Source organism: Copadichromis virginalis, linkage group LG23, assembly GCF_057382275.1.
Source record: "Copadichromis virginalis isolate Kocher_CV1m ecotype Utaka linkage group LG23, C_Virginalis_male_GT1.1, whole genome shotgun sequence".
NCBI lineage: Eukaryota > Metazoa > Chordata > Actinopteri > Cichliformes > Cichlidae > Copadichromis > Copadichromis virginalis.
In genome coordinates this window covers 17,167,189-17,193,943 of record NC_140639.1, presented here as the reverse complement: position 1 = coordinate 17,193,943, position 26,755 = coordinate 17,167,189, and the positions used below count along the sequence as shown (strand labels likewise).

The 26,755-nt window shown below is 39.5% G+C and overlaps 1 protein-coding gene across 2 annotated transcripts in view; it reads left to right on the top strand.

Moving 5' to 3' along the window:
* nlgn1 (neuroligin 1) overlaps positions 1 to 26,755 on the top strand; it is a 314,164-nt gene that overhangs the window by 6,141 nt on the left and 281,268 nt on the right. Inside the window, exons 2-3 of one of the 2 annotated variants that reach the window (XM_085449666.1) lie at positions 23,504 to 24,567; positions 25,308 to 25,367. In XM_085449666.1, coding sequence (XP_085305792.1) covers positions 24,030 to 24,567; positions 25,308 to 25,367 — 598 coding nt within the window. In that variant the 5' untranslated portion in view covers positions 23,504 to 24,029. The remainder of the gene's footprint in view (positions 1 to 23,503; positions 24,568 to 25,307; positions 25,368 to 26,755) is intronic. The other variant, XM_085449665.1, reaches the window with a different exon arrangement.

Below are 26,755 nucleotides of genomic sequence, written 5' to 3'. Positions count from 1 at the left end.
CAAAGTACCATCAGGGTGTACACCCCACCCCTGGCATCGTTGCCCACCTCTCAATTTTAAATACACGTAGACATTGAGGGCTAGCAGGGGGGACCATGCGCTTACCTGCTGCTCTCTGGCAGGTAGCTCCATGCCCTCCTGGGTTTTAAATGCACCTTAGAACACACATGCATCAACATTACAATGAGCGGGTGGAGGGAGGTTTGGAGTCTTCTCTCACCCCCGTTCTCTGCGACCTGCTGGAGCAGGGGGGCTAGGAGGAGGAGTTGGCCGTCCGACTGCGGTCTGGAGTGTGGAGCCTTCCTGCTGCTGCGGAGTCGGGGCGGTCTGCCTCCCCCCACCGCAGGGAAAAGGGAAACACCACCTGGGTCTGGGTGCAGTTCCCCCCTCCAGGGGCGGGGGCACCTAGACCCGGTTTGTAGAGTACGCTTGGGGAGTGTGATCGTGTGTACAACGTCTCTTTATGTCTGTCTCCACGTTGGTTGAGTGTGGAGTAAGTGCATATGAGAGCATGAGGGTGGGAATGGATGTTTGTATCTGTGTGTGCCTGTATGTCTGTGTCTATATGTCAGGTTGGGTGTCAGGCGCCACCTCTCTGGGGACATCTCAGGCCCTCCAAGGTTTGGAGGCCTATCTCCCCCTACCACCACTTCCCCTGCCAGTGGCGGACCCCCTCAGACATCGGTGCGTTGGTGGTTCTTTGTGTCCGGGGATGGGCGTCCAGGTACACACCGGCTCACTCCTTGGCGGCCGCTTATCGGGGCCTGGAGCCTGGGGCTCGCTCGGGCCACTTCGGAGGTGGGGTGCCCCCGGCCTCTCGGCCTGGGGCTCGGTCACTCAGGCGCAGCTGGCTGCCGGCGGAGCTCACGGGCGCGTCACTGCAACTCCCCCTGGCTTCTGCTCCGCGGCTGCTGAGTGAGCCCTCATCTGGGACTCTCCTCAGCTCTTTCCGGGACAGTGGCGCAGCTGCCCCTCTGTTGGTCTTCCTTGGTCTCTTGTGTTCTGGGGGCCTCTGGATGTCTGGAGTTTTGATCTCCTCCACACCTGCTTCACGCCCTGGAGGACGGGGCTGTGGCCCCCCCACACCCTCTAGTAGATTATTACATGAAGGAACCTTTTAAAAAAACAAACAAAAAAATGTACATTATATTACATTTTTTTTCTAATACACACAACATGCTTTTTTACTTTAGATGTGAAAAAACGATATAAACTTGATGTTGTTCTTTTTTTCCCCAGACGTTTCAGGCAGTGCTTCCTGTAATGTAGGGGATTTTTAAGACACTGAGAGCTAGCCTCTAGATAGGTCAAAATGGACTCAAATGAACTCTAGCTCATTTACACTCATTTCTAGTACTTGAAACTCCACCAAAACCAGATAGAGATGAACCACATCTACATGGCCACTTCTTCCTTGCAATTTGTGAGGTTTATGCAAGAAAAATGTCAGAAAAATGTAATAAATAGCAGTTAGAGGACAAATAACAAATATGTCTATTCATTTTTACATCAAGTAGTTTTTTAATGTGACCACCTTTACAGTCAGTTTCATTAAAAGCTATATGTAATGCACATATAATGTTCAGTAGAACGCAACATGACTTCCTACCAGTCACATGATTTGCAGGAAGTAGTGTTGCAGGGTGACATTTGTTGAACGTGTCAAATAACTGAATCACCATATGACGTCACACCCATCTACATTTCTGTGTAAGAAGCCAGCATGCAAAAAAAAACTGAAGCAGAATTGAAATAATTATTTTTATTCTCAGTCTGGCCAAAATGAGTCACTGCTTTAATGAGAATTTCTGGTATAAATGGTGATTAACGCGCTGATATGCAACAATGGACTGTGCGAAGATACCATAGCATTAAATTTAAGTATATGCTATACTCTACCTTTCTCTGATTTTGTCAGTAAGGAGAACCCTCGAATAATAATGGGCAGGGACAAAACATTCATTTGACAGAAAGGTCTATATAGGCACATTGGTGAACTCTTTTTCTTGCTTTCTTTGCTGTGTGAGCCCAGCTGAACGAGCTGAACAGGTGTAGAAAATATAAATGTCATTGTGATACAGACAATAAAGTGTTTTGCTTTTGCCACAAAACCATCATCCTACACTTAACACTACTTTTGAAGAGTATAGAAGTTAGGAAAACATAATAATAGTCTTAAAAAGAAACAGCCCGATGTTGGAAACCAAACTGTGGGATTAACTGTGGGAATCCAACTCAAACTGCAAATTAAATATTGAAACAGAGCCAAATATCTTCCAACTGGATGTGCTTCCAAGTGAGAAACAAACTGCTAGCTACTATATTGTGAACATGTTGCAACTACTTGTCTAATGTTACTGCATTATTAAAATGATGAATGTAATATGTCAGGATTTGTTTGGTAGCTGTATGCAGTGGTTGAAAGCGAGTACTCTGTTTTATGTTTCTCTGAGCTTATCTGTACTAAAACATTTGTTTTGAGATTAGAAAGTCTGAAACGAGTAAACCGGCATTTTCATTTGTTACTCACTGGTTTAGTGATGTTGAGCTGAGGGGTGGTGTGTGGGGGATAGCTCAATGCAGCAGCATTCTACTGTAGCCTTCTTTTGCTTTTCTGGGAGGTTTTTCTTTGTAAACAAGTGCTTCTTGTTACTGTATACCCAGTGTCCCTAGAAATCCCATTCAAACTAAATTGTTCTTCAAAACAAGAATTATTTGTGCCAAGAGTAACAGTCAGAACTGAATAGCTATGTATTGTGTAGTAAGTAGAATGTAGCAGTGTAACAATTTTATAAACAGTCTAAAATTGTGATTTAAACATTCACAATTTTTTACCGAGGTTTTAAGCTCCCTGTGATTATCAGTGTGGAGCTGGTAATGCCTAGTTAAATTATGTTGGTCAGATAAAAGCTGTAATATTAAGATGAAAGTTATTTAGACAACAAGTGAAATGGAAATAAATCCATACCTTTATAACATAACAAGAGCTGTTACAAGTCTGTGTCCTGTTGCCTAGTCTTACATTAGATGAGTTAGGTAAATGGAACATAGTTTGTCATTTCTTCAAATTATGAGAAAATGTCATGCCTTTCCAGTCATGACTTTCTTTAATAGATTAATAATCTGCAGATTAGAATATATTATCATTTTAAATTTAGTATGGACACCCAGGTAAATACTTGACACTCAATAGATTTTTACCCCTCAGTTGTAAAAGGCTGATGGGGTACTGTTATTACCCTGTGGGACAGACGAGCAGAGGAGCGGTATGGACACCAAATTTGTGAATGTAATAACTTGAGAATCAGTCGATTTAGGATTTTGAAAACGATACCATACGTGCAGCTATTAAACATCTCAGACGAGCTTGAATCTCAGCGACATAAAGGTCAAAGGCAGAAGTCAAGTTTACTAAAAATGTTATGGATGCGATAACTCAAGAAGGAAGTCACCTAGGTTTGTCAAATTGATACCATAGGAACAACTCCTTAAAATCTTGTTTGAGCCAAGGCCCAGGTGACATTGATTTCAAGGTCTAGGTCAGAGCTCATGTTTTCTGAAAAACACAAAAAAATGGGAGTTTAGTTAAAAGTTTACATTTTAAGACAAACACTGTTTAGACTTAAATATTTTCGTTATCTTGTTAAATGAACACTGTCAATTAACATTACACTGATAACACCCCTGATAACATTTCCTGTCTCACGCCAACATTGGCATTGTTGTTTCATTAATTAGACATCGCTCCTAGCCACTACCTTACCTGATTACAGATGGCTGATTTTGCTGTTGGTTATTGGTCGCGAACAGTTAAACAGCTAATATTAATATATTTGCCAGTCGCGATAACGTTTATGATAACCGTTCATTAAAATGTAATTGTTCTTGTTGAAATGGGAGCTTTACTGATATCTTGATATCGCTCATAAAATGTTGTAAGGTGTTCTGAACATCAACGGATTATCTGCCAGTGAGTGGAGTGGGTGTCTGTCTGCAACTCTATGCAATGGTATACATACATATGTGAAAGTAAAATCTTAATTCTGAAACAGTAAAAGCTTCTGGTGTTACAGTGTCAACTAAATTCTTTGGCCAGTAAATAAATGTAGATGTAGATATGGATCCAAAAACATCTGAAAAAAATATACTTGCTCATGAACAGTGTAGTTATATAATATACTGTAAATATACTGTATATATAGATAAACTCATATTCAGGCCGTTTTCAATTATTGGGGAAAAAAATCCAGATATAAATAGATGCAATCAAAGGAGAACATAAAAAATCACGTATTAACTCAGCTGTGCTACATTGCTAACAATAAATAAACTTAAAAAAAAGTTTTTTTAAAGAAAAAAAAAAGAAGTGCAGTACTGCCTCAATAAAGTGGGCATTGATGCTCATACAGCTGATGGACCAAGTGTGTAACTTGACCATTCCTAAGTGATAGTGTGACAGTTGTTTGGCTCTATAATCTGTTTATACACTGGAAACTACCATTTGACTGAGAAATGTTTTTGGTAACAAGAGTCAGTACTTTCATCTGCTGCTTAAACTGAACATTTTTTGACTGCTCTTGTTGATATCGTGTATTTTACAATAAGGTATGCTATTGTATTATGACATCAGTGTCTTTCTTTATTTTTTGTTGTAAGGTATGGTACATAAGTGTTTGGAACTGTGAAGTCTTGCATTGTGCATTGCATTGTGCAAGTAAACAGTCAACTGTGCACCGTGCGAGGATGGCACTGCTTCAGAAGCATAAAAAGAATTTGTGGTGTTATCTGCCTTTGGGGGAACGTGCTTTTGACACAGTTTGCAGTATATGTCACTCTGCTTCTTTGTTGGACTTTAAATAGCCTGGGTCTGTGTCCCTCAGGGTGTCATGTCTGTTGTTCAAGTTTTCCATTGTCTTCACATTTGCCATCATCTTTTACCTTCCTCACATTGCTAACATACTAGTGCGTACGTCTGGAGTAGCCCATGCACCTGCACATGTGCTGCTGCCGGCTGCTCTTCCTACGCCATGTGTGTCAATCTAATCTGACGTGACTCCAAGTCTGTTCCAACCACATGATTGGTTTGGCAGGAAGCTATTCTTATTGTTACTGCCCTTTTAAATTGTCTGTCAAAACATGGATGAGATGAATTCTGTCCATTTCACATTGACCATGACTCATATTACAACTGAGGAAAGGTTTTTAGTTATTAGCGGTAGTTATCTTTATCATATTATTGCTCAGCCCTAGTTGACACCCATCTTATCTGGGTTATCAGTGGTCAAATTATCTTTGAATGGTCTGCTACAGGATAATCCAACTGCATGTCAACAGGTGTGACCATTAACAAAACAATTCTGCGTCGCACAGGCACACGGTTTTATGCAAAGTGACCCACTGAACTGTCATTTAGTGCTCACGATTAGCTTTTCGTCACTCTGCCCTGGCCCTTGCTCTTAGGTTATGAGAGCCTTTTGCTAGCATTCTGAAATGACTTCGTACAGACGCTGTGGTGAAAGCCGATAATCATTGGCTGTGTTTACATAATTTTTTTTCTCCCAGATTTAATAACTGTGACAGTCCCTGCTGAATTATCTGCAAGTGCTGAATAATACTTTTTTATGCTACAGTGCAAGCAGCTTGAAAGACTCGACACAGTATCCTCCAGGACTTCTTGAAAAATAAATAAACTATTTCCATAGTGTTGATGTGAAGCCAAGTTGATGAATTATGAGATGATGGCTTTGCTCTTTTTTGTCTTACATTTGCCCCAGAGGGTGTCACTTTTAGAGTCTTCAAGTCCTTTCACACATTTGTATTAGCTGAAAGCTCACCTGAGGATGAAGCTGAAAAGAACAGACTGTGCTGGCAGGCTGATAGGGCTGTTAAGGTTAAGGCTGTTACATGGCCAGGGAGTGTGTCTTTGTATGTGCATGAGTGTGCCTATGTGCAGGCATGCATTACTCAGACTAGAGGTTTGTAGAGAAACAACAGTAGAAGTGGAGCAACGTTAATGGATAGCTGTACTTCCAAGAGACAAAGCTACTGAAGTCTTCTCTTCTCTTCTCTTCTCTTCTCTTCTCTTCTCACACACACAGACACAGACACACACACACACACACACACACACACACAATGGCAGTGGAGATGTTATGGCAGGTGGTCATCTGTTAACAGCAACCAGCTCCTTAAGGGTCTCTGTGGAACCTCAGGGACTCGAGAGAGGAAGGTTTTTCAAATGTGCTCCTCAAACTAACTGGCTACAGTAATTATGTCTTTGAAGTAGACTTGAACTCTCACCAAGTGTAACACAGGTTGGAAAGATGAGTCGAGTGATTAAGAGAGGTAATGGATACTGGGGAGGGTGAATGTAAAAGGTTAGGAATGAGGTATAATGATCTAACCTGCACAGGTTCCTTGTGATTTGGGTGCATAATTGTGTGTCCTTTTATGTGTGATTGTGCTTTAAGTTGAATGTGTGTGTGTGTGCGTGTGTGTGTGAAAGCTTTCAGGAGGCAGCCTGTACTTGCCTGTGCCTCTGTCCTGAAGGGATACATCTCACGCTGAGCCAGTGTGGTGGTGAGGAAAGCCAGTTTCACGCCAACCTACTGCTTTCCCCATTGACCCCAACCCCCTGCAACCACGCAAAACATGTCTGCCAGGTGAAGCAAACAGAGTAGGGAGAACTCAGCTCTTCCACCACCCACACAGATAACACCGGTCACTTTCCATTTTATGCCTGCTGTGGTACTCATGGCACCAAGCCGCTTAGTATGGACGCCTACTGTTAGACTTTGTGACCGAGAGAAAATTTCCACACATTGATTATTCTCTGTCTAGGTGACTGAATTGAATACAATGCAGGCCGATGAATGCTTAATGCACACATAATTCATGTAAGGTTATTAGGCTGTGTGTGTGTGTGTGTGTGTTTGGCAGGGCACATTGGACTGCTGTAAGAGGCCGCTGCCTTCAGGGAATACCACTGCCATGAAGGATGTGCATGGTCTGCAGCAGCATTTGTGTGGGTGGTATGTGTGTAACATTGAAGGTTTCTAATCAGAACATCGCTCTAACATCATACTGGATGATCTTCAAATTCTATAAATCCAAGCACATATACACACTTAATTTCATAGACATACAAAAGTGTTTTCTCCACTCACATTGTCTACATGAATGGATGTTGACGCGTCACTATTTCATAATTTGCATCTAATTTATATATAACTGTTGCTGCGATAAAGATGACATCTAAGGTGTGCAAAACACCTGACCAGAGAGGACATGAAAATGTTTTTGATTCCTTCTGAAATTGTAAACAGATGAAAAATGGAAAAACTGTTAGTTCACCGGGCAGTCTCAACATTAGTATGAATGGATCGAGCTACTTATGGCAGCACATTGACAAAGTTACAAAGAACAAAAAAAAAAATAACCAATGAAATGAAGCACACAGTAAATTTGCAGTGAATACTTTGAAGGGTGAATTTCACAAAATAGTATAAGTAATTGTGTAAACTTACAACAAAAGTCCACAAAATACAAGAAATGTAAGCTTTGTTATTTAAGCTTTCCTACACTTCAACATGTGGGCCTTGACCTGCTCTAGAAAACATCGCTAACCCTCCATCTGAAACATACATCAGTTCTGCAAAAGTTCTTTCAGGTTTTATACATCCTGCCTTTGTCTCACAGAAATACTTGAAATGACCAATTACTATTAATACTTCATTGCTTGGTGGTAACATGTTTTAATATGTTAAAATTATGTGCCCAGCAAAACAATCCCAGTAAAATTCTTCTTGAAATTCCTGTAGTTCAAATGATATATAAAACAAAGTCTTGTTTAGGGAGCGCATTACAATCCAAAATCTGTAAGCCTTACCGCAAGCCATCTCTTTATAGTATATCATAAATACATGGATATACAATGTATTTAACAGATTACATGCCACTTTACAATCCTAGGCATTTTCATTTATTTCTTGGAGAACAGGGTGTTTCCTGAAGTGGAGAGGGGAAAGGGTTTAGTTGATTTTATCAGAGTAGATTGAGCATGTGACAACATTTTCTAATGTGAGTAGAAAGAAAGGGGGGGGGGGGGCAATGAAAGCTGTTTGATGAGAAGGTAAAGAAAGGAAGAGAAGTCGAACATGGTGAACACATGGACACATCCTCTCAGTACTCCTATACCTTACTGTTCCGTAGGCTAGCATGTGTGTATTTTTTTGTGTGTGCTTGCGTGGACCGTGTGTGCGAAGTGCCCTAGGCTCTGTGCTGGAGTTTAACTCTGTTCGTGGGAGCCAAGGGCACACAGCACACTGATCCAGACTGACAGGCCAGCACACAGGCTACATTCCCTAGTCAACAGCCTGAACAACAGCCAGTCAGCCTTGTTCACGAGTAGGCTGCCTCGAGACACGACAGTCAGCAGGCTAGGTTTTTTTTTATATGAAACCAGCACAGTATCCATCATGATTTCAGCATTTCTGTCCAGTGCCAATAATGAAAGATAAGAGAATGGACATTTAAGTGTAGAGTATCAAACTCAAAGCAGAGAAGTAGAAAGTTGTCTGCTTATAGTCTTCCGTGATATTTCCCCAGTCTTACCTATAGCGTAGATTTATTCAGAGGTTTTGTAAAAAATGTAAATGCTAATTGCTGCAAATGTTGCAATTATTGTCTTAAAATATCTTGAGAAATGCTGTAATAATTACCCAGTACCAGTTTTCTCATCTGACAGTGAGATTGAGAGATAAGATCAATACAGCAAGTGTAAAAATAAGGACATTTTATTGCAGTTAGCTAACACATAATGAAAATATTTAAAAATATAAAGAATGGTAAATATTCTGAAATATGTAAAAATATGTATAACAAAAAAATACTATGAAGTGTAGTTGCAAAAGCGACCTGTGGAATTAAGATTTTTCTAGCTAGTACGAGCGCTGTATTTCATATTTTGGGCTAAACAGCTGAGGAAAGACTGCGAAATCTACATGAAAACTATGAGAACATGTCCATGGTGTCCTTGATTCTACAGCATCATGCATAATAAGGATACAGTAGCTGAAAAACTGAAGCGTAGTTCAGTATTCTGTTGTCACAGAGGTAGCTGTGCTGCTCGTGCTTTCTCCTTTCTCTTGGCCTGCCTAGCCGTCTTTATAAACTATATTTGTAAAATGTCCATATTATTGTAATCATGTACCGTATATTCTGAAAAATTAAAACCCAGAGTGCAAATCACCAGCACCAGATTCAATATCTTTCACACACGCTTGGTTGTACATACAGGCATCATAATTTTTAAAGTGACTAGTTCTCTCAGACCACTGAGAAGTTGAATCTCTCCCGCAAGCTAAGCACATCCCTCAAATAGTCATAAGCACCTCTTCAATAAATCCCTTCCACAATCCCTGATGTGTGTGCACCTGTGTGTGTGGTTGCCACATACATAGGTGAGATGAGATGCTTAAAATAGGACAGACAAAGGGATAGAGGGATGGCTAAAATGCTGTGATGTTGTGAGGATTTATCACACAAGAGCAGCTAGAGGAGAGATGGATGGATGGACGATGGAAAATAGAAGGTGGATATGGATGAGACTGACTAAAGCATAGGCTGATGGAGTGTTTAGCTGAATGACTGACTAAGCCATAAGTCTCCTGTGAGCCCTATGCTTCTCTCTCACTCCCCCCCCTTGATCTGTTCTCTTGCTCTCTCTGCCTCTCTTTAAAATAACACTATGTTCTGTGTGGTGACAAGCCAGGATAAAATGATTGGCCCTTAGTTTTCCCCCGACTGCCCTCTCAGATAATCACTACACCTACTGGCTGCCTCCACATGCTGACTCTACTTTATTAAAGGCAATCTGTCAATGCATTATCTTACTGTGGTTAGGTGTCACTGCTTTGACCAGGGGTGGGTTTTAAAAAAATCCATCTATGTACTTCCTTTAATTTTGTACTCCATATACATCTCTGATTTTTTGTCATTTAGTCAGCAAGCAACAGGCAATCAAGTGGGTTATAAGCAATTAACTTGGCAACATCTCAGCCCTATTTACCAACGCAATTTGAAGGCAGACTTCGAGTGATGTGACGAACGAGTGAAATATGCAAATGACAAAAACTCCACTAGCACCTTACAGATAATTTAAGCAGACTGACATTCAGCAATTTTAATTGACAGTGTGTTTATTGAAAAAGAAAGCTGGCGTATGCTACTCAAATCATTCTTTTGCAGAGCAGCACTTTGGGGGTTGAAAAAACAATTCTCCAGTCACAAATCTGGAGATTTATATCATGCGCAAAATGTTGATGTAGAAGAACATTTATGAACAGTACTTTGAAAAAGTCATGAGATACCCCTCATTTCTTTATATTTTATTGGGAAATGGGTGCAGTGATTTATTGAAGAATGTGCAAACGACTACAGGAACAGGGTATACGCTTGTATATGTCAAACAAGCTTAAATGTAAATATTTCTATATAACCTAAACTCTCATATTCAAGCGTTCTTAGAATTTCTTTAATTAATCTTCAGGAAATGTTCTCTGAACATTCAAAGCACTTTTTTGGATGTTAGGTGCCTCAGCGCTTCAATTGAGGACCAGACTCTGGGAAGCTAATTCATGACTAAAAGTGTTCCTTTATCTGTTCAGTTGTATCCTTTTTACTAAGTGTGTTTAGAATCACTGATATGATGACAAATCAAGGCATTGCCAGCCAGTTTCTCAATGGTATTGCACGGTGGATCAGAATTTCATCTAATTTTGGCAGGACGGACCATGTCTCTTCCTAAACGGGATATATAATTAAGGGGAATACAATTCAAAAACAAACAAATAAATAATACAAGAGTAGGAAAATTCAGTGAGGTGTTTGCGCAGCTTGACCTTTCTTTTATAAACAACAAAAAGGGTTAAAGTCTTTGCCACGGTTATGGTTTCAATTATCATCTTCTGCAAATATTCTCCAAATTAATCCATTCTGAATCTTTATTTATTTAACGAGTCCTTCGGCACAACACATTCTTGATAGAGCTCAGTTATTTATAGCTCTTTTCAAGTATTGGAGTTACTAAACCATGCCATTGGTTGGAGTAGATAACAGTTAGAGGGATGACAAAAAGATCCGGTAGTGCAGCTCCTGTCACTAGCCTATATTTTTATTTTGTAACAATTTCTAAAACACTGAATTTATTCAGCATGACTGCTGGTGAACATATTTCAGTATTTATGAGGCATTATCAAATACTCATCTGTGGTCTGATAAGAGAAACAAACACAAAGTAAATGAGATTTGTGAATTGGACTGTTATAATGTTGGAAATTGGATTGCAGAGACCGGGGAGATGAACGTAAGTTTAATTGGATATCAATTTCCCTTCTTTGCTTTTCTTCTTCTTGACTTTTCTCTAATAAATGGTTTTTAATCCCTGAACTGCTTACAGCCTGATCTGATCTCCAGTGGGCCAGGCTAGTAAAACCAATGCATGATAATGTAGTGTAAAAATATGCAGGTAAATTATGAAAATCTTCACATGTACTGAACCTTTTTATATAATAGTTGGTGAGCAGCCTGATATCTCTTTAGAAAAATACAAGCAGTTCCAAAAAAAAGTACAAAAGTCAGTCTACTGTCATTCCAAATTAAAACTACTTAATGTAAATCATAAAGCGGTCAGCACAGCTCTTTGGCTTAACTATCTTACTTTGGTATGTGGACCTAGGATGATGTATTTAACAGGGAGAAGGCTGCAAAACTGACAAATGTCAAATCTCCAGCTCAGAGGAAATTAAAAGTTTAGATAATCACGTTTGTGATGTTATCAATTCTTATTGACCTGCAACACAATGAAAGGTTAACAAGTAGGTTAGATTGGATCAGTTGCTTTCCTGTGTTAAAGTGGGAGTGGGGGGTGAAAGGAATAATCATTATAATGATATAATATAATAATTGTGCTTTTCTACTCTTATCAGCAACTTAAAATGCTGTAGACTTCAAGCCCAAATCACCTATTCACACATATTTATAAGGTACAATTATTGTGTACCCACAGCACTCATACTACTACATACATCTTGTAACAACCCTTACTATGGTGTAGCACCGCTATGGGGTGTCGTCCCGTTATTATAGTAGTTGGAGAGTCTCCTAGTGCGAGTGCAGTGGCAGCCATTACAGCCGAGCATGCTGCTCTCCGTGCATCTGTTTAGAGAGACCGTACCATTGTAATGGGCTGGCGCTGGCGACTACCTAACCTCGGCACATGTATGTATGAATAGTGTGGAGCCATGGAGACCAGGCTTGTATGTTGTTCTGTTAACGCCAAATAAAAGCCTGTTGTTCTATTTAACTAACTGGCCTCCAAGTTGTCCGGCTAACCTCCACACCACATGCCCGCTGAACCTGCTGGCCGCTCCTTCCTCGCCGGGCCGCCGTTACAATATGTAGACATTAATATGTGGCAGCTATTTGCGTGGCGGGCATTGTTTTGTTTATTGATGCTTCAGTTGCATTTGTCTGTGTTAGACCTGAACTGTAGCTCTTCAGTGACTGATTTTACAGTTGTGCTATTATTTTTGCCTTGGTAAGCCTAATTTTCATTTATGTGTTGTTTTTGGTTTAAATATTTAAATTTTTCAGCTTTGAGGCCCTTAAACACCAGACGCGTAAAATTTGTGCAAAAGTTTTGTCTGTTTAAAATATTTTTTGGACATACCTATTTTTAATTCAAACTAACACCATGAATGAATTTGCAAGATTGATTGTTTTGGATTAAGTTAATTTTTTCACATTTTATATGTGAATAAACACATTTTACCAGTCTGACCAATGTATTTGGCAACAAGTGCGATGCTAGTACAAAACATTCACCAGTACTGAATATACAATGATATGGAAATGATAAAATAACACTATTCTATTCTATTCTATTCCAGGTCAGTCAACTGACTGAACGATAGCTCAAACTGTCCCATTGGCATCCTGAAATATGTGTGAAAGTACATTTGTTGTGATACAGCATCAACTCCTGGATCCAACCATCAAATTCTCTCTGCTGTTGTCTTCTCTTGAGAATTGGATGAACCGAGAATCTCTTGCTTTTTTTCTTTCTTGCTTTTCTTTTTTAGGAACATCAGGACCAGCTCAATAATGCTTGATGTTAACTTCACTTTTTTGCAGGGTGTCTTTTGAGGACACGTTTTTGGAAAAACATGACATGTACATACTTTAGAGACCAGTTTGCATCTGAAAAATTCAGAATTTCATGTAATTTTATTACAACTTGCTTGGTGTGTAAAGGCCTTTAAGCTTGAGACAACATCCTTCAGGTACACATATGTATGTGCAACCATCAAGACGCACATGTGTCATACAGCTACTCTTCAGAGGACATTATCTTGACTTAAATGCATATTTCATGACCTTAAGATAAACCTAACCCAACCCTAACATTAATGTGAGTCTTCCTACTTCATTTAAAGATTTATGTTACAGTTGTTTTTTGTTCATAGGAGAGACGCGGGTACCCACAATGTGACTGTGTAAACAGATTTGTGTCCTCATGACATGAGTAATACACACATACGGACACACACCACTTTAATGGCTGTCACTGAGCGTCAGTGAAATGGCAGCAGTGTGGCTGCGGGCTGCCGTGGCTGATCTGAGCTCATTAGAACAGCGACTTAGACTGAGGGGATTCAGTGGGGATTTGTTACGCAGCTACAGCACTTTTGCCCCGGCCAGGAGGTGAAATTGGGAGAGATGAAGTGAAGGATGAGGAGCAGGGAAGGATGAGGAGAAGGTAAAGAGGTGAGGTTAAGGGAGGAGACCAAGAGGAAATTGAGAGCAAAGGGAGGAACGTGATGAAAAAGAGACTGGGAAAAGGAAGAAAGAACATTAGTAAGAAGACAACAGAGGAGTTGAAATGGAAGCGGGAAGAGGAGTGATAAGTAGAGGAGTAGGGGAGGACAAGCAAAGAGCAAAAAAGAAAGAAAGGAAGTTAAAATGTGGATAAAAGACAAAAGAATAAAGACATAAATTGAAAAAGTTAGAAAACAAAGTCTCAGAGAGTTGCAGAAGAGAAGAGCAAATATGTGGGGAAAAAAGGAGGTGAAGGCTGGATGATCTTATTAAAGGTGTGAAAAAATGAGAGTTGAGGATGAAAAGTAGGAGTGGATTGAAGAGTACGAGCTAAGAGTGTGCAAACAGATAAGAGGAAAACTTTATTGATCCCTGCAGGGCAAAGTAGCAGCAGAAATGAGTGGAAAAAGCTTGAGAATATAGATGATAAGAGGGGAAATCCAAAGTATAAACCATGTACGACTCACAACTTCAAAACCTGGTCATGTTAAGATAAGATAAGATAAGATAACCTTTATTAGTCCCACACGTGGGAAATTTGTTTTGTCACAGCAGGAAGTGGACAGTGCAAAAGTTATGACGCAAAAATTAGAATACAATAAGAATAAATACAGTACACAGCTGTACAGAATAGAATAAAATAATATACTATATACAGTAGAATAAAATAGAATAAAAATATACAATAAGATAAAAATAGAATACGAATGCTATATACAACTGAGTAAAAATACAACGATGCCAGAAAAGATTATTGCACTTAGTGTTATTGCACATGTGTGGATGTGTGTGTTTGTTCAGTTAAAGTCTTTGTTGTGGAGTCTGACAGCAGTGGGGAGGAAAGACCTGCGAAATCTCTCCGTCCCACACCGTGGGTGCCGCAGTCTCCCACTGAAGGAGCTGCTCAGTGCTGTCACAGTCTGCTGCATGGGGTGGGAGACGTTGTCCAACAGGGATGACAGCTTAGCCGCCGTTCTCCTGTCACTCACCACCTCCACTGGGTCCAGAGGGCATCCTAGAACAGAGCTGGCCCTTCGGATCACCCTGTTCAGTCTCTTCCTGTCCCCAGCAGAGATGCTGCCGCCCCAGCAGACCACACCATAAAAGATAGCAGAAGCCACCACAGAGTCATAGAAGGTCTTCAGGAGTGGGCCCTCCACCCCAAACGACCTGAGTCTCCGCAGCAGGTACAACCTGCTCTGCCCTTTCCTGTAGAGGGCGTCTGAGTTATGAGTCCAGTCCAGTCTGTTGTTCAGATGAACACCAAGGTACCTGTAGCTGTCCACAGCCTCAATGTCCATACCCTGGATGTTCAGTGGTTGCAGTGGAGAATGCTTGTGCCTGCGGAAGTCTACCACCAGCTCCTTGGTTTTACTGGCGTTGATCTGGAGGTAGTTCAGCTGGCACCAGTCCACAAAGTCTTGAGTCAGTCCTCTGTACTCCTTGTCGTCCCCATCAGTGATGAGGCCGACTATTGCAGAGTCATCAGAGAACTTCTGCAGGAAGCACTGGGTGGAATTGTGGGAGAAGTCTGCAGTGTAGATGGTGAAGAGGAACGGAGCCAGAACCGTTCCCTGTGGGGCCCCCGTATTGCAGACGACCCTGTCCGACACACAGCCCTGAGTCCTCACATACTGTTAAGTAGAAACTAATAAGTGAAAATATCTAAAAATGTATGAGATGGTGCAGCAGAAAGTGATGAAAAGAGACAAAATTATCAATATTAATGTCAGTTTTTGTGTGTATTTTATAGCAGATAGGAATATGAGAGTGTGATAAAAGACTGTTGCATAACAGATAAGAGAGCATATACATATGTACATTAGAGAGAGTGAATAATGTGCTGGTATCCACATTAACAGGTCTGCAGAGGGTCAAGTATGTATAGAAATAAATCAAGGAGAGGAGCAGGCAGGAAAGGGAGGAGAAATTAATCTGAGGATAAAAAAGAAATGGCTATGAAATGAAGAGATGTGAGTGAGTGGAGGATAGTAGGAAGAGGAAATGGAATGAAGACGAGAGGTGAAGATTGAAGAGGGATTTTCCAGTTGGTTACCCGGTCTCGACCACGTGTGAAATTTGCTCTGAACACCCGGTGGCATTCAATCACCACTCAACTGAAGCAACAAGAAAATTAACACAAAAGTAGAGAGGGGGAAATGGAGGGAATTAAAGAAATAACAGGAAAGTGACAGATTTATGACATTTTATAACAGCATTCTTTAAGCACTCCGTCTGCCAAATAAAACATTTATATTCAAAATATACAGACTGGCTGAAAATAGTTTATAAGTCTTTAAGTCAGCTATTGAGTCTGAAATTGTACTTTTTACAGGAATACAAGTGAAATATTCAGCCAGTGAGGTAATTGTATTTTTCATATTAATTTATTTCATTTTCTGAGCAGTCTCATATTTTGAATATTTTATCACTGCACTAGAAAGTATTTTTCTACATTGTTTCAGTAATTTATACTTGTTATTGTAAATGATAACGCGACGAGAAATTGCTGTGAAAACAATTGCAGTTATTTCCTAATTTTTGCAGACAATGTGCTCTGAAGCATGTCAGGATGCTAGTGACTTGGTTTTATAATATATAACCTATTGTTATAATTTAATAGAAAAACAGTTGGGGATTGAAATGCATGTTGCATCGTTTAAACTGCTGTGAATTTATTAAAGTATTAAGTTTGTATTTTATCTTCTTTCTTAAGATTAAAAAAGGCCCTGCAAAGACTTAAATGAACAATAATGCACCTCTTTGACAACTGTTCTGGCAGTTCCATAATCTTAAGAAATAAATGAACTGTATTCATTGACGTTGTCAGAAGTTATGAAAATAAAATGGGTAACCAGTAATTTTATCTACTCTTGGACATTAATCACCATCTGTAGTGAAGTGTTCTGCAATAAGTCCTGCAATAAGTGCAGTAAGACTGACACATAGAATTATATGAAGCGTTTTGAATTTAAAAAATACAGGGGATCTAACTACAGACTAGGGGTGGAGCCGAACCTGAATACAGTATTTGGATAGGCACAAATAACGTGTTTTTTACGAATATTTATTTCAAGCAAATACTTTTAAAAATTTTGTATTCGGTAACAAGGGAAAACTTTATATCAAAAAGCTGAGTTTCCTTATGAGACTATTTTTTTTTGGTCTCAGATTTTTATGGATGGTATACATTTTCTTAGTTTGAATCAATCATAGCGTTGAAGCCAAAAAAACACCCCTGCATTGCTTGATCCATGAAGGCTCAGAGTCGTTGCTATATTGGAATACTTCTAAGACATAAACTCTGTCCACTGTATTGTGTTTGAGTTCTGTAAGAACTGCTGGAAGTTTAATGTCAATGTAATTTCAATTTTGTTGCCAATGTGGCTGAAATCTATTTTTAGACCAAGTGGGAATAAAATTTGAAACATTTTCTTCATGTCTGTGAAGTTTCTCAGTCATCCAGGTCATCGTAGTCTAAGGACCTTGGAAAGAAAAGCGTCTGGACTTCTTTAAGTTGCTTGAAGACGTTTCACCTCTCATCCGAGAAACTTTTTCAGTTTTAGGGTCAAATGTGCTATCCGAGGGAAACCAACTCTTTAGGCTGTTTTCACACAGGGCTTAAATCTGGGCTCAAATCTTCATATGAACTGGTTTCAGTAGGGCCAGCTATATTGTGTGAACCCTCACTAGCAATAGCAATGCACTCTATAAAATGCATTCGTGTATAACACTGGTCATCTGCCTCTCACCAGCTGCATAAATGGAACGGCATCAGGATGAGTTTCTTTTTAATATATATTTATTTATTTTATGGCTAGAAAGGGAAGAGGCAGAGAGTGTAATTAGTAATGGACAAGTTATTTAAAAAAGTAACTAAATAAATGATTACTTGAATTGAAAAATGACAAGTAACCTCACCAGTCATATCAGGAAACTAACCTGCATATTTCAATGGGTTACTCTGTGTTGTTACAGCAAACACATCCCAAGGTAAACTTTGACAGCTTTTGTCATTTCTTTCTTTCTTTGTCAAGTTCTTCTTTGAACTTACCTAATTGCGTTTCAGCAGGACAAAAATGAACCCAGGAGAGGAGACAAAAGCCTAGAGTGTAAAGTCTGTCATCACAATGACAACTATAATCAAACAGAGTACTTAAGAAAAATATAATCTTGTGGCTATAACGATTTTGCTTTAGATTTTGCATTTTATTGTATTTTGATTTAGTCAGCTGAGAGATAGAGATGCACAGTTAACATTGTGTATGCAGAAAACACATATTAGTACGAATCAACATTGCAAAAGCAGAAAATGAACACCAACAGTAATACATTCAGATAAAAACGAGCACAAATTTTATAACACAGCAGGACAAAATTGAAAATACCTTGAATTAAAATTGGTCTTCAAAGAATGAAAAATGAACATGGCTATATATAGAAGAAAAAAACACACAAAAGATTGGATGGAGACAAACAAGCTTCTTAGACGTTAGATTTGATCTGATGACAGGCTAAGCATAAATTGCAGGAGCTATTGGCAGCTGCACATATACACAACATGAAATGAGGCTGGCATGTCTAAGTTGATAGCTGCTGACTGAATTAGCACCTCAAGCACTGATAAATTTCTCTCTGCAATTTAGATGGATTTATAATCCTGCAAATTGCATTAAAATTTTGGCTAGATAGTTGCAAGATCACTGCAGTACCATTGCCACCAAACAAATCAAGTAGATATAACACAGCTGTTTTGAAATAATCACTTCATGTGTTCCTGTCTTTAGTAGTAGAGTTTCCCGTTCTTTCCATGCAGATGCATCAATTACAGATGATGACTGCTCTGTGTTTACCACCCATGAGGGAGACTGTTGTATTTAGTGACAGTGTCATATCATTCTGTCTACTCTCCACACAATGTCAAACTCTGCCTTTATACACACAGATATTTAGTGTGTACCAGCCAGAAGAGATGTGTTGTAAGTGTTGTGTTATGTGCTCGTGACCTCAGGATTCTGGCTACGTGTGTCATAGTCTCAAATGTCCTTTTAAAAAGTTTTTCTTTAGCTTTTTATGAGTTTTGGTGTTTTGTTTTTTACCTAGTTTGTGTGTCTCCTGTTTTTGGCTTTCTCACTGTCTGTCTGCTTGCATTGTCTCATTTGGTAATTGCTTTCTTTGTCTTTAGATGTTAATTTTCTGTCTTTGTCTTCTCTACCATCTTCAGGATTGGTTGGCATCTAATTAGTTTCACCTATATTCTGTTAGTTATTTAGTTTTCTATTAGTTTTTTTTTCTTTTTTTCACTCCCCTGTGTGTGTGTTTTTTTTAACCTCTTCCTGCATCAGTTGTTGGGATCTGATTCCTAGTGTATCCTAGTATATCATTTAGTATCTCAGCAACTCCCCTGAAATCCCTTCAGATGATTTGTCTACATATATAAGTTCAGTAACATTGCCTCATAGTTGCCTTGTAATTCACTGTATTTCATTTCAAAAACCCAGTTTTTTAATTCTGTTATTTTTCTGGTTAATTTTTCATTTGATAGTGTCTATCTTCATATGACATTCACAGAGATATTCATCAGGCAGCTTCTGTAATGCTAAGCAAGACATGAGTTATCGTTTAGGGCAATGTGGAAGTAAAAACTACTGAATTAAGTTCTTGTTGGGATGACTCCAGGCAAGGAAATCCAGAACTAATTTGCTGTAAGTGAAAAATTCCATATAACCTTCGACCGTACAGGCTGACCCACATACAGCCTTTTGTCTAGCAAAAATTCCCTTTGAGACTGATACTACGGTTTAGAGCCTGTTTGTGTGATTTCATACTGAAAATAAGATGATACAGTTGTAGAATAATAATTTGAAGATTTCCAAACACACCGCTTGATCTGATATTGTGCTGTGATCTGTGCACAAACACAAAGTTGAATAACTTTCTCCAGTGTGGTGCTAACATGCAATTTTCCTCCTGGCTTTTAACTATTAAGTGTCTGACTTGATGTGTTCATAGCAACTACTACTGAAAGACCATGTGATTGGTTAAACAGTTGTGCTCGTAAACAGTTTCTTTGGAATGTTGAATGACATACACCAATCAACAATGCAGCAGCTCAACTGGATGAACCAGATTCCACCAAAAAGCTTCAACATAATAAGAAGGATTTTGACAAATCAGTGGTTCAAATTCTAAAGTAGTTTCAGACGTCTCTGCTTCTGTAATGACCAGCTCTTAACTTGTTGACTGGTTTATGTGCCCCTCCAGCATTTCATGTGCTCATAATGACAAAGAGTATCATGTCAGTTGTTTCTCTTCAGCCTTGCTGTAAAAATACTTGCAACTAGTTTTATGGACTCATTGACAAAAGAGTGGAACAATCAATGCAACTGCTTTCTTTCAGCGCTGTCACAATGCTCCTGTTGTTTGTCAGCCATTATTGCGTGAATGTTGGATATTTGTTTTACATTTGTTTGCGTACGTGGATTTCTCAGTGCCATTGTCGATAAGCGCTGGTTTATGTAGAAATATGGCTGTTAGGAGGAGGGGCAGGAGGGCTTCTGTCTGCCAGGGTGGTTGTTTGTGCTCTGAGGATGGAGAAGATTGTCAGACTGTCAGCTTTATCGTCATGTATACTGGGAGTTCACAATTCTTGTTCCTCTGCGTGGTTTGACTGGAGACAGGTCCCACGTCTGGGGTATCTTAGTCTGACTCAACAGATGTTTCAAAGGAAAAGTAAAGATCTCCATCCCTGTTTCTGAACTAGCAGATGGGAGACTGAAATAGTGTGACCCTTTAATGCTTCACCTTCACTCCCACATTGTGACCATTCAGCTGACTGCAGCCTGCCTCCCATGAGGCCTCAGAAGAAATAACAGCAGATGCAAACTGTCACATTTGAAGGTTTAAACTGAAAATATAGAGCACCTAAGAAATAACCTCCTTACATTGTGTCATATTCACAGTCTGTTTGTGGGTTGGAAACTAAGTAGTAATAGGAGAAGAATTTTACTGTTTTCAATAATTTTTCATAATTATCTCATGACATACAGACAGCCATGATTTTTTTTTGTTCTTAATTAGCCATTATGTCTTTGTAAACTCACACATGTTGTCTTACCAGGTTGAACATATTAAACCTTAAAACAAAAGGAAATGCACTCATTTCCAAAGCTAGATTACGTGCTTTACACTTCTTTTCAGGAGATGATTGGCATCATCTTCAGCTGTTTCTTTTAATTATTTTTTAAGCATGTTTTTAGTCTATACAGATCTGTAACTTATTTTTATTAGTTTAACTTACATTTTTCCCCTTTAAAAATATGGCTCTGGTTTGGACAGATGACAAACCACACACAGCCTTACAACGGTCATGAGATTTTACCGCAAATATCTCTAAACACTTGAAAAATTAATGAATTCAGTATTGTCACTTTTTACAATAATTAAATGAGTAAAGAGAAAGGACAAAGCCATGAATAGATAAATATAAAAAAAAAATTGAATATTAAAAATTTAAAATATTGAGATTGTTTTTTAGTTTTCTCTGATCCAAAGTATGGGAGTCATATTGTAATGTTCAGCTCCAACAGCCCTCTGTGTTTGCAGCTGCTGTAATTTTCCATCATTATGCAGAAAACGTGGGTATATTCCACTAGTTCCCTTGTTTGACATGATCCAAAGGGACTATTTAGCATGCTTCAGTTTGCTAAAAGTAAAAGAGGTTTAGTAGGCAATTCTTCTGTGTCCCTGAACAAATAACAAAAACTGCTGACTTTTAAAGGCGGCCAACGAAGCAGTTTATCCTCTGGCATCAACATGGCTGCCAGCATAATTTTATACAATGAATATGGATGGTATACAACTGGCCTATGTGTAAGAAAGAAAATAATTCAATCTAGAGTCAGTCCTTTTTTTAAATTATTTTAAATTTTCAGTGTATACGTTAGATTAACTACAAATAATAGTATACTGAATATTAAATGTGGTCATGTGTTGGTAGTTATTAGGATTTCTTTGAAGATGCATGGCTCCAGATATATTGTTTGTTTTGTTTTTTTTTTTAAATAATTAAAAAAAAATTTTTTAAATGTCTTCAGCAAAATCATTTGGTGTGTGTGTGTGTGTGTGTTGTTCATAAATCAGAAGGTGATGTTCAGAAAAAAAAAAAGAAGCACTTATCCAATTCACACTCACTGGGGGCATGGGTGTTGACCCTATTCCAGCTGTCATAGGCCAAGAGGTGGGGTACAGCCTGGAAGGTTGCAAGTCCATCACAGGGCTAACACAGAGATAGACACCCATTTTTGCATTCCCGTTTACAGACAGTTTCATATTACCAATTACCCTAACTGTAGCTACTACACATCATTTGACATCATAATGGTGTGGGTCCTTTCAGGAGTTTTTATTCCTTAAGCTGATGAATTAAAGCAAAATTGAGATATAGAAGAAATACATTGACACAGTGAGAGGGCATCAGCTGTATTCAAAAAAAAAAAAAAGAAAAGCATTATGCTAACACAATGTTTTCAACAAAATATTCAGTCTTGCAGGATAGTGACAGTAACTGGGGCTGGGTAAGATATTATCAGATATTAATATGTAGGATTGTGCATCAGTCAACTTAGCCTCCTTAGATTTCCTGTTTGTGTATGGACACTTAGGTTCAGGTTCTAGTCTTCCCTCATTGTCGTGTTTCTTCCGTTAATCACAGTTGTACTTGCTTGCATGATCAATCAGTCTTTCATATACAGATATACACATAAACTTTTAGGAGTATAACATGTTAGTGTTTTAGTGAAAATGCAGTTCTGTGTTAGCTAGTTTGACAGTTTGCTGTGTGTGTGCAGTTAAACAGGATTACCTCAGTGTATGAAATTGAAGGTGAGCTCATCCAGATGGAACAGTGACTACTAAGAAGTGTGGGAAAGGTAGAAAACCACATAGTGTGAAGGACATACCTTCATGTTCGACAATTTCATGCACACACACAAACACATAGTGGCGTAAAGGGTGAAGTAAAAATTGTGTGTTACCTTGTTTCAGCTGGAATTAATTTGTGTTACTACCATATATCTCATTAGACAGACTTACTGGGAGAATGGTAAAACAGGCAAAGTTTCTGGGGAATGTTAATACAAGGTCTGTGACATGACACAAACTGTAGCCACCTGTATGAAGTTCCTTGCTACATACCCATTTACCATCTCCAAATTTTGCCTCTCCATAACATGTGGTACACTGGCACTAATGATGTCACAATATCCACTTTCATTGAAATGACCTGTGGCTTTGACTGTAAGCCTTGTTGCTGCTGGGATCCAAGTTAAGGTCTGTCTAAATATCAGCCCCTCTCGGTGGGATGGAGTGTCACACAGTCAGTAGTGTATACAATTAAACTCTACATTATAATTTGTTGCCATGCATGCTGATTGATACCTTGTGTGTTGCTGAGGAATGTTATCTCATGTAACCATCCGTGCATATGGGTATGAGACAAATTAAATGGCATGTCTACAATGCTGTGAAGTAAGAAAAATAATTTTGTACATTTAAAATGGTACTGGTTAAAAATGGTCATTGCCTTCTTAGTGTGAATGCTAAAGGTGTGTTTACTGTGTTGCAGGGGACCAACTTTGGACTTGACTCTTCACAGTACAAGTACCTACTAGACCCACTGCACCGCAATCGCTGCTTCTGCCGCTGTACATGGCAATATGGAAACCATCACCACTGACTGGCTTGTCTATCTCCTGAGAAGTGGTGCCTAAAGATGAAATCTTCAGTGTTTTCTTCTTCAGTCCAGTGATTGTTTACAGGACCTTTTTGAGGAATATATTTCCATACTGTGAGGAATATTTCACAGATTTTCTTTCACCAATTTGGAGGAAACTGATGGCTGCTACAGTTCTACTGGATGCTTTGCAGTGCTTTGGTTTTAAAACGGATCATTAGCATCCACAACCCTCATTTGCTCCGGAGTTACCAATTTCCTTATACCTTACTTTTGTATGAATGTCAGTTTTGTGATTGTGTTTGTGTTTGCATCTGCATGGTATAAGTGAGAAAAAGGAAATAAGTAGTTTGTTTCACGAGCAAGAACTGGCCAAAAACAGAGAAAGCAACCAAGTGTAAAACGTGGGACAGCAGCCATGTTCGAGTGGAGGCAGCATTCGAGGATTGGATGTCGGCTACTTCAGAGTGCTACATGTGGGAGCAGAAGCATGGGATATGTAGGTCTAGAAGGTTCCTTAAAGGCTGGCTGGTGGGTATCCACTCTAATATGGCTGGGATTGCTGCTTCTGCAGGCATGTCCAGCTGTTGTGTTAGCTCAGAAACTTGATGAGAATGACCCAATAGTAACCACAGCCAATGGCAAGCTTCGTGGTATCAAGAAGGAGCTGAACAATGAGATCCTGGGTCCTGTCATACAATTTCTGGGCGTTCCATATGCCGCTCCACCTACTGGTGAGCGCCGCTTTCAGCCACCTGAGCCAGCGGCACCATGGCCTGACATTCGCAATGCCACACACTTTGCCCCAGTGTGTCCCCAGAGCATCGTCGAGGGCCGTCTGCCAGATGTCATGCTGCCAGTGTGGTTTACCAACAGCATCGATGTGGTGTCTACCTACGTCCAGGACCAGAGCGAGGACTGCCTCTATCTTAACATCTATGTTCCCACTGAGGATGGTGAGTTTGCCTGCAAGCCCAGGGTAGGATGGCTGAGTACAGAGGGAGGTGGGGCAGAGAGAATTAAACCCACAACCTTCTGATAGAGGAAAAAAAAAGTGTTGTTGGGGTGTGTTGTTACTATGTGAGAGTGAATTTCTGTTTCTGTCCTTGTATGTCTGTCATTAGAAGGGAAAGCATGACCTTGTGCATGTTAAATGTGCATGATATTTCTTATACTACATGAATGTGCAAGAGTGACGTGTGAAAGAGAGAACAGTGTGCATACTTTTAATTTCACTCCACATCTGCCTCAATATTTTTTCTTCCACATTCATTCTTTCAGACTTTTTGAACAGATTTTCCTCTCAGCTCCTCTTTTTTCTAATTTCTTTATTTGCCCTGCTCTGCAGGCCCCCCCCACTCTCATGTCTGCAGCTCATCATAGCGTATTGTGCTCATCCACAATGGCTACAGTTCATTAAACAAGACAGTTGTTGTCATGATCATCACCGATTGATTTGGCTGACTGGCTGAATGACTGGCTGGCTGGCCGACTGATAGAGTGAATACTGCTCTGATTGAGCTGGTGTTATTCATTCTTTCCCCCTGTCTTTATTTCTCCCTTCCTTCCTCTCCAAGTCTTTTTCAGTCAATCAGCGCTGCGTGAGTGTTCATGTGTGCGTGTGCATGCCAGCTCCTGTGTGCACTGCGCGTCCAGGGGCTCCATGTTATTCTTTAGTTTTCTATTCATTTTACAGTCAAAAGAATATCCAAGGAATGTGCCAGGAAACCGGGCAAGAAAATATGTAGACAAGGAGGTATGTATGATCTGACTCCAACCTATACAATGCCACAGAAAGAAGAACACCCTGCAAACAGGAAGAAAAAAGAAGAGCTATATGTTACAGCATGAGAGAGAGAGAGAGTGAGAGAGAGAGAGAGAGAGAGAGAGAGAGAGAGAGACTGAGCGAGAGAGACTGAGATGGAGAGAGAGATGTGAAATCAAGGTCTACAAGTTATTAGAGTCTTTACTCTGCTGGTTTTTAGAATGCTGCAATTAAGAGACTGGGCCTTTTAAAACACTACCTGAAAGTGAATTTAGGGCCAATTTAAAAAACATTAAGAAGAAAGTGAAAATGTCAGAAGCAGTATTCTCACTGAACACAGCTACTGCATTTCAGAAAGTATAAGTGCGCACATCAGGAAATACTTTTTTGTCATTTGTCAGGTCTTGTAAAGACCCTCTGATATACTCAATGTAATAACAGCAACATACTTGCATCTAAAACCCTGAATAAGACAAGTAATTTGCAGACCTTGTGATGGTGGATTGATGTGAGGTGTGTTGCACCACATCCCCAGTACTCATGTGTGCTCGCGTTGGTCAGCAATAGTGGGGGATTTGATTGGCTGCCAGATCATAGGTCAGGAGGTGTGCAGTAATTATGGCTGATGTGTCGCAAGATAGCAGCATATTAGATCATACACACTGTCACAAACACACATGCACACACTCACAATGATGTAGTTGTATGCAGTGTTAAATAAGATGAGCTCAGGCTGGACCTTGACTGTGTAATCTCCATTAAAAGAAAGCAGAGCTATGTTCTGGTTGGCTCTGGCTACTGTATCAAGCGCTGTTTCATCAAGATAATGTCCTCCACCTCCTCTCTGTCTTTCTCTTTTAGCCTCTCCCTTCTTGGCTGTGTGTGCACTTTTTTTCTGTATAGATATTTTTGAGTCAGAGTGAGTGACAGAGAGAGCAAAAGCGAGAGAGGGGGAGAGATGTGCTGACAGCGTCCTTGATAAGTTCTGGGTGTTAATGTCATTGTCTTGGCAGCAGTCAGCATTATCGCTTATTGTATATTTCCTTTTTTCGTACTAAATAGATACGTGCACATTATAAATTCACTGCTCTTCTTCGCCTCTAACATGTTACACATACAAATACACTGAAAGGAAATGCACTGACAGATTACAGAAGCTTATTTAATGTTCACACACCATGGAAAAATCATAATTCAGAAAACAAGATTTTGTGATTTGATAATAAAGGAAGAATAGCTGTGAAACACAGTGTATTGCACAGAAAAAGAAAAGCAAGATCGCAGAAATGTCCCTTAGTTACAGGAGAAGTTGCTTTCCTTGAGTTTGTTTCTGTGTCTGCAGTTTGCCACCCAGTAAATATGCACAAAGTTGAAAATAA